The sequence below is a fragment of the Ochotona curzoniae genome, unplaced genomic scaffold, assembly GCF_017591425.1.
Source record: "Ochotona curzoniae isolate NIBS_2020 unplaced genomic scaffold, NIBS_Ocur_1.0 scaffold_2587, whole genome shotgun sequence".
NCBI lineage: Eukaryota > Metazoa > Chordata > Mammalia > Lagomorpha > Ochotonidae > Ochotona > Ochotona curzoniae.
The window spans coordinates 29,621,336-29,633,825 of record NW_024467096.1 but is presented as its reverse complement, the minus strand read 5'-3'; the positions used below and the strand labels follow the sequence as shown (position 1 = coordinate 29,633,825).

The following is a 12,490-nucleotide window of genomic DNA, read 5'->3' as shown; positions in this document are numbered from 1 at the left end:
ATGTTGAACTTGACAAAACAATTATTCATCAATGGTGGAGTTAGAAACTACATTTTTGGCCTAAGCAGTAAGTAGCAGTGGCCCTGCCTGATGGTTCCATTGGTTAATTCTCTGCCTTGCAAGCACTAGGATCCCATATGGGTGTCTGGCTGCTCCACTTCCCATCCACTTCATGTGCTGGCTGTTCCACTTCCCATCCTTATGGCCCAGAAGAGCAGTGGAAGATAGCCCAAAGCCTTGGGACCCTGCACCTGTGTGGGAGACCTGTTAGAAGCTACTGGTTCTCGGTTTTAAATCAGTTCAGCTCTGGCCTTTGCAGCCACTTGATGAGTGAACCAGCAGATGAAAAATGGTTGTCTCTCCTCTCCATAAATCTGCCTTTCCAATAAAGAAAATTTTTTAAGCAGTGGGTGGCAATAAGAAGGTGGGGACAGTTGACTAATGCTCTTCAGGAGACAGAAGATGGTGGCAGGGCAGTGCCCTGAGAGCCATTGTCTTCAAAGGATATTCATTTCCCAGCACAGTCCAAACCTAACCCTTTTCATGTGTAACTATTCAGTGCCAATGAATTACAATACCCTACTTAAAAACTAACTCCTTTATGAAAATTATTCAGTTGTATTTTTCATTTAAAATAGCATATAATAGATTCCTCATTATTTTGGGTGGGAAGGGATTAAAGAAAATAAAGACATTTAATATTCTACATTATGTTTTGGTTAATTAATGAATACCATTTTTTCTCTCTCTCCCACTCCCTTACTACACATAACTCAAATTAATGATAGAGGAAAATTGGGCTAAATGGCACCCATTAGACAAAAACTGCACGGTTCAGAAAACAACCTAAACTACTTTATTTTATAAAACGATCAGGCATCATGATGCATCAGCTTGTGTTAATTATACATTTAACCGCTCTGTGGCTGAATACATGATATGTGAAACTTCAAGACATTTTAAATGATATGTATTGACAACATTAAATGAAAAATATAAGGGGAATAGGAAAATGGATACATATACACACGAAATAGGAACAGACTCTAGAATAAAATAAAATACAGCTCTCTGGCAGGTAGATTACAATATTTTTTTTCTGTATTTCCCTACATTTTTACAATTAAAAATGTTATAGAATCTCCACAAAGTGGCAGGAATTTTATCTAAGTACTAACTAACCAGTTAAACGCCCTTGCTTGGATCTAGAGGGCTCTAAAATGACACAGTTATAGTAATACTAATTCCCCAGGCTTCTTTATTCCCAGCGTCTTAGAATCTGTCCTATTTATCGTACTTTTCATACTTCCTTAGGTTCCCTCTGACCCCTTGAAGCTGAATTCTGAGAAGCAACCTGGGATGTGGAATGGAGAATACACTATCTGTTTTCAGGAATGGTACAGGTTCCACCCTCTACCACCTGTGGAGCGCTTTGGCTACGTCCTTAGATCTGCCCCTCCGTTGTCTGGGTTTTCTCATCTTCTAAATGTAACTGCCCGAGACGGAAATGGAGCGGGCTGGGTTAGCAGGGAGCACGGAGCCAGAGCTGGCGTGCCTCAGACAAGACTTCCAGGATTCAGTGAGACGTGGTCAACCGCCCCTCCCTGAAAGCAATGAGTCGGCCTCGGAGCGGGTGGGGCCCGGGAATCTGCACTGCAGCTGCCTCCCAGGTGATGCACACGCTCAGTCAGTCCTGAGAACCGAGCACTCGGCCCGGCCCTGCAGACGTCTGGTCCCCCCCCCGACTTCGCCGGCCCCGTGGACCGCAGGAGCCGTGGCGCCGAGGCCCCTGCTGCCCGCGGCCGGCCCGAGACTTACATAACGGGCCGCGAGGCGTGCTCTCGCGAGGTTTCCGCCGCCCCCCTCTTCGTTCCACGTCAGAGGGAACCGGGCGGAGCGGCCAACATGGCGGAACGCAGGCGGCACAAGAAGCGGATCCAGGTAGCTAAAGCCGAGCCTTGGGGTACGGGGCTTGAGCGCGTTCGGAAGTGAAAGAAACGGGGAGAGTTCCCCGGACAGGGCGAGCGGAAGCGAGGGAGCGGCGGGGCCGGATTGCTGAGGGAGGCCGCCGCCTGCAGGCTGCGTCGTTGTGAGGGGCCTGAGGCCGGGGGAGGCGTTGGTTGGCGCCTGCCGAGACGGACGCGGTGGTGCAGCCGCAGGGGGAAGGAAGCAGGCTCGGCGTTCGCCATCCGGCGCCCGGTTGCTGCGGCGGTGTGGGGCCGGGGCCTGCACGGGCAGCCAGGCTGCCTGGCGAGCGCCGCCCTGGACCCTCCCCGGGGGCTGCTCGCCTGCGTCCCCGCTGCATTTCCATCCTCAGCGATCCCGGGATGATGGCCTCGGTAACCGGGAGGACTGACCTGAAGCAGCCAGCTCTTTGTGCGCATACCCGAGGGGGGACTGCCCCGGAGGCCCGAGCCATCTGCTCCAGATGTTCAGTTGCCGTCCGCCCTTTCTCCCATGCTGTTATTAACTTAATCGGCCACTTGAAGCTTGCTGGCTTGCTTCCCGGCGACACGGTGTAAACAAACACAACCCCTTGGTGCTGCAACGACGTGTTGGCGCTCGGAAGCGTCTCCTTAGGCCACTGTGTCATCCACGTAACCTACATAACATTCCTCCCGCATTCCACCTGCCTGCCGGTGGTGCGTTTCCAAGCGGCTGGTCGCCCCCCACCCCTGGTTCTTGTTCTTTGCCTAGAGGATTAAGTTTGTCTTAGACTCAAGACGGTTGTTTAATTAGTCGTCGCATCCGCTCACGTGTCGGGAAATATTCATATGGCATCATACATTGGCAGCACGTAGTGAATTGTTCATGTGTCCATCATAAATTCTTACATTCGTTGGTTGTCTTTGGGTTCCTTCAGCTTTTCGTTGTTTAGAATGACTTTTTCTCTTCTGTTTCATCCGCCTGTTTTTGTAAGGTTTATCCGTTTATTGGCCTACCTACAGGTGTTTTGAGCTGTACAAATTAAAACGTCCCCGAAACCTTTTAAGTGCTATCAGAAAGATAACCAGTGCTGAGAACATTTAGAATTTAGCAGAAATAAGAAAGTAGTTCTGAATGGGAGAACAGAAGGATATTAGAAAGAGGCAAATTCCAGGTTTTCAGACCAGTAATAAAACCAGTTTTTAAGGTCAGTAGAAGTTTCTCTTTTCACTGTCACTAATCCTTCAAGATTTAACTTGTTTGACATGGATAGACAGTGTCTTATTGCAATTTGTATTTAAGTTTTTGTCAATTTTGTACTTACCCTACCCCTTATTTTTACAATTGGCAATACAGTTTTATGACCTGCAGTACACACTGTTTTACAATTTCAGCTTCCCTTTTATGTTGATATACTTCGTTTTTTAATAACTGCTCATATTTCAGTCGTGACCTTATATTGAACAGAAGTGTAGTATAGTAGTGTAGCAGCTGGTGCTGAGGCAGATGAAAACTAGAAACCCAGTCCAGTGTCTCTTGTAGATAGGAGGGACCAAGTACTTGAGCTGCACTGTGCCTTCCAGGAGCCATTTAGGTGGACGCCGGGAACTGAACTCCAGCTCTGCAGTGTGAGTTGCTGGCATCTTAGCTGCCAGCCTGACCTTTATTTTGGGTTTCGTTAAGCATACCCCTTGATACACTTAAGAAGGATTAACAGCTATCTATTAAGTAAATAAACTCTTAGGTTATGAGTTACGTATTTACTTTGTTTGAGGATTTACCTGTTAAAAGTTGAATGACCTTCATTTTCCCACCCTCTAAGTTTTCTACATGACTGTGAAGAATGTATGTGGGAAGTCTTGGAGTACTACTTTTATTCAGTCTTTTAAAATTATGCATTTTCCTAGGAAATTCCATAAGTTGTCGCCACCTATAGTATCACAATAAAATGCTGGTATCACTTCAGGTGGAGGATCAAGTATAAGACGAAATTCAGAGTCAAGTTACTTAAAGATTCTGTTATAGGACTTTTCAGGCACAACCGAGCAGTAACAGCTGAATTTCCTGTTATTTATTACTTGATGCTTCATGTTTAGAACCCTGAGTGACCTTGAATCACAATTTGTATGTTGAGGGGAAGGGCTCAGTACAAACTAATTCAGCATGAGAAAGAAGCAGCTAATGCACTTTTTCTAGTGTAGCCTAAGTTCGGGTTCTGATGTCTCATCAAAGTTGGGAGAGGATTTTTTCCCATTTCTTTTTGAACAGCAGCTATTGGTCACTGAAAACTGCTCGTTGATAACTTTGTTGCAAAATTTTATGCTCAATCTTCTCAAAAAGAGAATGACCTCAATCCAGTCAAACTAATGAAACATTCAGAGATACAGAGTTTCATGTTCCTTAATAAAAGCAATTCTGTAAATTTTTAGGAACATAGAGTAACTTTAGGTAGACTTTGAGGTGCTGCTTAACAAAAATGTTGACTTAGAATATTGCTCTGATGAAATTTAGACTACATAGGATCTAGTAATATTTATTTGGAATTCTTTATTACAAATTTGGGTTGATAAAATTTGGGACCCAAAGCTTGTCTTTCCCAGCACACTTCCCCATTTTATAGATAAACCGAGGTGAGTTGCAGTGCTTTGACTTCTCCAGATATTACTCAACAGGGTAAAACCGATTTAGAGCAGAGTGTTTACTAAAAGTAAGTTATGTTGGAATATTTTAATCCTGAGTTTTTAAATTTTAAACAGTGTAACAAAAATATAGCTTGTTCCTGCTAAAGATACTCATCCAGTACTCTGCTGAAGTGTAAAATACCTAGTTTAGTTTTGAGGCTTTTTTTTTTTAGAATTGGTTTATTTGAAAGAAAGAGATAAACAAAATTTTCAGCTGCTAGTTCATTCCCCCAACGCCTGCCACAGCCTTCAGCTAGGACTGCAGCCAGGAGCCGCTGCCTGTCTGTTTGTGCATTAGCGTGGAGCTGGGGTCGGGAACAGGGTCAGGTATCCAGCCTGGGTACTGGAGATGGAATGTGGGCGTTGGGGGCATTGACATGGCTCACCAGTTCTTGGAACTTTTGTAATCTTCAGCGTTTATTTTTTAACTGTCTTGAACGGTGGTAAAATCTTGACATATCAGGAGTTCATGTGCTTAGTTTCAGAAAAGGGAAGAAAACAGAGCTTGAGACCATGTTGACATACTCTGCAGGTATGACTTCGTGGCAAGGTAGCAGTCCTAAGCATGAACTGTCTGTCCCCAGGGGCCTAATGGAGGATTTTCCAGTTACCCAGCAAACCTGCTGCTAATCAGGCGACATAGTGTGTCCAAGAAAGTGGGAGTATTATGTAGAAGGATGCTGCTGAAGTCAAGATGTAAATAATGTACTGTGTGACTTCAAACTCCTGATTTATCTAAGATCCCGCCAGCTTTCAGGTTTTAATTTGTGTACTTTGCATTTTCACAAGTCTTTTAGATTGCTTGTCTAAAGATAAAAATTACCCAGCTTTCCACTGGAGAGTCAACTAAATTTATTTCTATTGGATGTAGTTTTTAAATTCTTAAATCACAGAAAGCCTGAAACATTGATGTTTGTGGCTTGTTCTTGACCCAATTGTTTTCTCAAAAGGTGTTGAGTATTGGCTAAAATCATGGTTAGAAATGGTAAGTTGGGTTTCGTTATAGCTTTGGAGTGTTCATGGAATCTAACGTAAAAATACTGTTTGTTAAATCATTGTATCAGAATATTCTGATGAAATTTGAAATTTAAATAATTTTGGTTTATGAGTTACAGCAGGCCAATATATTGATACTTAGGTTTCAGAGAAGGGCAGAATAGACTAAATTGATGGCTCTTAATTCTCTCACTGTAAAGCAGATTGTGTTCATTCAGTGAGATCACATAATTATTCTCAAAACCAAGGATTATTGGGCTGATTTCTCTATCTCTCTCTGTTTTCCCTCATATTCCCCCAGGTTCCTCACTTCTAGTTAGATGTCTTTTAGAAAAGTTAAGACTAATGTGTGTTCCCATTAAATAGAAAGAAGGGAGGTACTGCACAGCAGTAAAAGAGCAAGAAGGTAGACAGTCTGATGTCCACTCTAGGCCACCGTGGGCGAGCAGTGAGTGAAGGCTGCATGTAGGACGTATGTTGGAACCCACTTCTCCTGTTTCTCCTGGTGCTCTTTGTAGTAATTGTTCTGATTCCTAAATCTCTGCAGATGGCACAAATTATTCTCACCAAAGATAGTCTATAAAATGAAAACTGCAAGGAAGTATCAGTGAGCACATACTGTATTTCTGTGTTGATTATACAAGAAATTACCCAACTTCATGCTTTCTGGGTCTTTTGTTGTTCTGTTCATTGTTGCTTAATAGTACTTTTTATAAGCAGGACATGCGATTGTGGAAAATTTTGGTGCACTTGAGGTAAATTGTTAAATGAGATTTTTAAATGTTGTGGGTACATAATAGTATTGGAATATCTGTTGCATAAAATAGCATTAGTTTTTTCAGTCTTTTAATATTAGACAAATATTCAGTCTGATTTTGTGTATGATGACCTTGTCCGCAGTTAGAAGACTTGATATATTTATGTCTGTTAAATAAGTAAGTTAATTGCATTTATTGAGCTAAGATATATCATGCCTAACATGATTTTGTTCTTCAGAATCACCTTCCTCCTGTATTTCTTTTCGGTGTCAAACTGTCCTTTCCAATTTAGAAACTCATCAGTTAAAAATCAGATATTTTTTCCATTCTTTATCAGAGTCCTGTCTATTCTACATTAGAAATGTTTCACATATGCATATCTTCCCATTACTGATCCGATATCATAATTAACTTGACCAATTCATTACTCTTCTAACTAGTCTCCCTGACTTGTACAATCATGTTACATGCTGCTACCAAGATGTATTGTAAGTAATTTTTCTTTCTTTTTTTTTTTGGATATGTATTTATTTTTATTGGAAAGGCAATTTTACAGGGAGGAGACATTGAGAGAAATATTTTCCATGTGCTAGTTCACTCCCCAAGTGCCACACTGGCCGGAGCTGAGCCGATCCAAACCAGGAGTCAGGTGCCTTTTCCAGGTCTCCCACATGGGTGCAGGGTCGGTCCCATGTCTTTTTGGCGATCCTTTGCTGCTTTCCCAGGCCACATGTAGAGAGCTGGATGAGAAGTAGAGTGGCCAGGACACAAGTGCCCATATGGGGAATCCTAGTGCTTGAACGTGCAGGATTAGCCAATCGAGCCATTGTACTGGGCCCACTTTCTGCACTTCTAAGGTATTTTTCTGCTGCTCTGTTGGGAAAGTATTAATATGGAAAGAGTTAGATATCTTGCTTTAGGAATCTTTAGTATTCACTGTGGCATTGTCCAAAGACTATAAGCCAAACACTCAGAATGTGTGTGTGTGTGAGAAATTTAGGCTTATTCAGACTTCTCCCCACAGTTCTTTTCTCTTCTAAGAAGGAAGATTGTTGCAGATCTGTTGGAAGATGTGGAAAACCAACAAAGCCTATACCCTTCTTGCTCTTCAGAAAAGGATTTGGGAATTTAAGGAGTCAGAGTCAGTGAGACACAACTGGGCAAAACTAGGTGGAACATGAAGGTATGGGGTAAAAGCCCTCACCCCCAATTTTTAATCAAGCACATTCCAGTAGCAAGTATTAAAATCGGTTTCTAAACCATTTATAGGTGTCATTATCTTCAACTATTAGTACTACTTCCATTATGTGAATATCTAGACTATTTTTACTAACAGACAGTCCTTTTAATATTTTACCCAGTTAAGTACTGTCAATATATATAATTCCAATATAGATAATATATTTTAGTGTGGCTTCAACAATTTTAATTATAAATGGTCAGATTTATTATGTCATGAATTTCTTTTTGTAAGTAGACCTCCAGTTAAACAGTTATGAAAGAGGTAGATGTTAGTGAACTTGAAATGTTAAATTTTGAATGTGCAGTTTTTTAGATGTTGTTTTTCTATGATACTTATTTAAAGGTTTTTATTCCATAAATATGTGGAGTTTATAACATTATGATTGAGTAATTTGAGCACTTGATTTTTATTGCCCAAGCAATTCACAGGTGATAAGAGTGCACATAACAGCACATTTTGGGAAAGATAATGCAAAAAGAAAACAGAAGGTAGAAGCAGCCTTCCCCGCGCTGCTCTTGGTCAGTACACTTCCATAATCAGTTCTCTAGGAGCTAGCAGTATCTGCTTGTATTTTTTGGCTTTGTTGTTGTTGTTGTTTTGGTTTTTGTTTTTTTGTTGTTGTTGTTTACCCAATTCATTAAGGAAGGAAACAAGACAAACTGAGAAAAGATGCAATCACAAGAGGAAAGTCAGTAGTTCTTACACTACCAAGTTGGCAGCTACCATTGGTTATTGGACAACACCATGGTCTGTTATCAATGTTCTGGTTACATCTTGTGCTGTTGTTATTTAACATTTGTTTGTGGCATCTTTTTCCACTCATTTGACACGTGGGCACTTACTCTTGACAATATCTTTTAAATTATTGGTTTGTGGCTTATAGAAAAAGCCTATGCAACAGAGAGGGTGAAGTTATTACACAGTAAAACCACTCATCTGCCTGTGAGAGTGGAGCTTAAACAAACTGGCTCTGTCTCTAGCAATTTGTATTTGATGAAGTGAGTAATATTTACAAATTTCCGCTTTGTCATTTGTATCCTAATATTGGCTTTTGTATCTTATATTGCCGCATGTGCTCCAGAGAAAACTTGAAAGCAAAGCCGATAGGCCACTTGAGATGATTTGCAGAAGAGGTCTGTAAATTACTCTTCAGAACTTGAATCTCAAATAAATGATTACACAGAATTAATATTCTTGCATTGTAGGAAGTTGGTGAGCCATCCAAAGAAGAGAAGGCTGTAGCCAAGTATCTGCGATTCAACTGTCCAACAAAGTCCACCAATATGATGGGTCACCGGGTTGATTATTTTATTGGTAAGATTATCAGTTAAATCATACTACTATACTAAAGCAGTTATTGCTACTTGGGAAGTGTAGAGTTTTAGAGGTGCGTCTAAGTGTGATGCACCTGGTGAAGAGCATGTGGCAGTTATTGTTTTATGATTGAAATGCCTATAATAAAAAATCGAAAGCAGGTGCTTTCTTAAAAAAAATTACTCTGAGTATTTTTAAATAATGTCCTTTGTTTAGATGGTATATGTCTTGTAACTAACTTGGACATTTGGTTCTCTACATTCCGGGGATAGGGAAAGGTAAGGCCCTCAGAATCATTTGCTCTGCCCCTATTGTGGCAAACAGAGGCAGAACTCAAAATTCAACAAAGCTGTAGCAGGTTAATTTTGAAGTTGATAATTTTGTATTGCCTATGAATGATGTTGTAAATGACCAAATAGCCCTTGGTAGAAAAAACGTTCCCCACCCCTAAAAGCTAAAATGTGTGTGTGTGTGTGTGTGTGTGTGTGTGTGTGTGTGTGTGTGTGTGTGTGTGTAACTTATAAATAATGGTTGGGTTTAATGAATATCTTAATTAAAATTGGATTGCCCTTATGGAAAAGAAATTTATTTACTTTTTTCTTTAGTGTTATTATTAGTGCTTTTGATATTCATTTAATCTGAAAAATAGACATGCTTATCTCTTCAAATCTATTATATTTAGCTGCTTCTAACTATAGCAGTAGATTATTTGAAGAGCTTAAATTGTCAGTGAATTACAGTAAAACTTGATGAGAATTGTTATTACTGGAAAGGAGGGAGGATGGGTTTTAGTTTGTTAATTCTATATTTGATTATTTGATACAAATAATAGTTAAATATTTGGGGAGTTTGTTGAGAACATTTCCCCATTTATCTCATTTTAATCAGTATTTCTGAATGCTATTATTTTCTAGCATTACTTTTAAAAAGATACTTATCAGTTTGTTTCACAAATCAAAGGTTGGTAGAACTGTTTGTGAGCAGTTGAGATTGATTTTTTTCTGTTGCCATAATGTTGAAACTATTTATAAAATATTATTAGGTATTAATTAGACATAAATTTTCAGCATATTAAATTTAATCTGTTTTTCCTTTAGCTTCAAAAGCAGTGGATTGCCTTTTGGATTCAAAGTGGGCAAAGGCCAAGAAAGGAGAGGAAGCTTTATTTACAACCAGGGAGTCTGTGGTTGACTACTGCAACAGGTAGTGTTTCTAGCTAAGGATAACATAAATAATGATTCTTGTTTTCTCTCCAGACCTAAAGTTGCTCACCTACATTTGTCATTAAACACAGTGATATTACATACTTGTGTCTAACCCAGATTTCTTTAGTACCTCTGGAAATGTGTTATTAGACTATTTAAACTGTAGTTCTTCATTAGATTCTGTTATTTTTGTGTATTTGCCAGACCTGGTTAACTAAAAGGCTGACAATAAAAATGATATGCTTGTCCCTTTGGCTATCAGAAGTTCTTTGGTAGAAGTGATAGAGAGATCTTTTTTCCAGAACATTTTCTTCCTTTTAGTATCTGTGCTCTAAACCATAACCTGGACACCAGTCCTTTCCTTGCCAGTGGTCACTGTAGTTAGTCATCCTTGTGAAATCAAGGCAGCTGCAATATCCACCATGCCTGTTTCTGAGGGTTTCAACATAAAGTGCAATTCAGTAGCATACACATTGTTTTCATAAGAGGTACTTTCTCGTTTAAAAATTTTCAATGACATGTAATGAACCTAAAAGATAAAGATATCTTACATGTGTGATTATTTTCTTTACATGCTTTCCCTCTGTTTACTTAATACTTTTTAATAGATGCTTTCAAATTGTTTTTCATGACTTGTAAGCTTACAGGGAATTTGGGTTCTTAGGTTATTTCACATATTTGATTTGAAGCTGCATGCGGCACTTACCTAGTATTTCATTTAATGGCCCTTGAAGTTCAACCATTTGGTAGCCCTTTAAAAACTACTGTTTCACAATGTGGATTGTTAAACTGCTGAGTTAAAGGCTTATCAGATATTTCTTAAAATTCTTAGTTGCCAAAGACTAGAGGTCACAAACAGACCTTTTAGAAACAGTAAGTTTCATTGTTCAGGCAGGTACATTAAGCTAACAGCACAGTCAATATTCGCTTGTTCTTTAAAGCAGTGCATCTAATTAGAATTAACTTGAAAGTACAACCTAACCCCTGATTCAAGATCATTTTTTCATGTATAGTTTAAAATTAAGAGATGTTTGTGACAAATCTCATATTTAAATCCAGCAGTCTGGTTCTTAACCATTGCATTGTACTGTGTAAGAAAACAGTGATGTATTTAATGGGACAAAAATTATACTGGATGCACCTGCCTGTACTATTAATTTGGTTTATTAAATCTGGGCACCCAAGCCTCTGAGGAGAACAGTGTATTAATCTACATCCCTTGGCCCTTTGGAAGCCTTTGTATCTTGTTTTATGAAAATCTCATAAGCCCCAAATACAAATAATGTCCTTGAGGCACAATTAATACCAAAAATATATACTTCAGTCAGAGAAGATTTACAGCTAATTGTATATGTTGTTCCATTCATGTTAAATTGTTTACATCTTTTCTGCACTAATATGGAGACCTGACTACCTACAGTCTTCACAGCCACTCCTAACACAATCCAAAAGTTGTCTTGAAACCAGTGCCTGGAGTTCCTGCCCAACCACAGGCTGAATCACAGAGATTCTTTGTAAAGCAGCTAAGTGGTCATTATGGAGGAAAAACAAAAGAAAATAGGAAAATATGGGATAATAACAAAGCAGTTTTTCTAGTACGATCCAGCCTTTTTCGGATCTGTTTCATGTATGATCTCTTCAGCCTAGTTTCCCTTAGGCTTTGCATCATCGGCCCCTAATCCAGTAATGTGCTTTTTTTTTTTTAAGATTTATTTATTGGAAAGTCAGATATACAGATAGGAGAAGAGACAGAGAGGAAGATCTTCCGTCCTATGATTCACTCCCCAAGTGAGCACAACGGCCGATGCTGTGCCGATCCGAAGCCAGGATCCAGGAACTTCTTCCAGGTCTCCCACGCGGGTGCAGGGTCCCAAGGCTTTGGTCCATCCTCGACTGCTTTCCCAGGCCACAGGCAGGGAGCTGGATGGGAAGTGGGGCTGCCAGGATTAGAACCGGCACCCATATGGGATCCTGGCGCATTCAAGGCGAGGACTTTAGCCGCTAGGCCACACCACCAGGCCCCAATAATGTTCTTTTAAGTAGCGTCTGTTCTGTTATTATTTTTTTTTAATCATAACCTGTCACTTAGCCCGAATAGTTCCCGTCCTTATCCTACCATCTCTCCCTATTACAAATGTGACCTTCGACATGTACTGCTACTAAGTAGTATTCTGCTGGTCCTCCTTCCCTTTTTTATCGAAAGTCTACCTGATTGGTCAATTTAATGTCACCCTGTTTGATTCTATGCTATTTTAGAGTTTTTGTATATATGTTAGCTTTTTAGATCTGTTTTGCCAGCTAACTCTGAAAACATTGTAAGCTTTGTTATAACTTCACAGCAATTAGTACAATGTGGGCACTTAACAA

At 40.0% G+C, this 12,490-nt stretch overlaps 1 protein-coding gene across 4 annotated transcripts in view; it reads left to right on the top strand.

Moving 5' to 3' along the window:
• Positions 1-1,708: 1,708 nt before the first annotated feature.
• The window catches only part of SEC62 (SEC62 homolog, preprotein translocation factor), a 29,361-nt gene continuing 18,579 nt past the window's right edge, over positions 1,709-12,490 (top strand). Inside the window, exons 1-3 of one of the 4 annotated variants that reach the window (XM_041003074.1) lie at positions 1,709-1,941; positions 8,810-8,918; positions 10,016-10,121. In XM_041003074.1, coding sequence (XP_040859008.1) covers positions 1,906-1,941; positions 8,810-8,918; positions 10,016-10,121 — 251 coding nt within the window. In that variant the 5' untranslated portion in view covers positions 1,709-1,905. Of the gene's footprint in view, positions 1,942-6,813; positions 6,850-8,809; positions 8,919-10,015; positions 10,122-12,490 lie in introns of those variants that run through there. The other 3 variants (XM_041003075.1, XM_041003072.1, XM_041003073.1) reach the window with 3 other exon arrangements.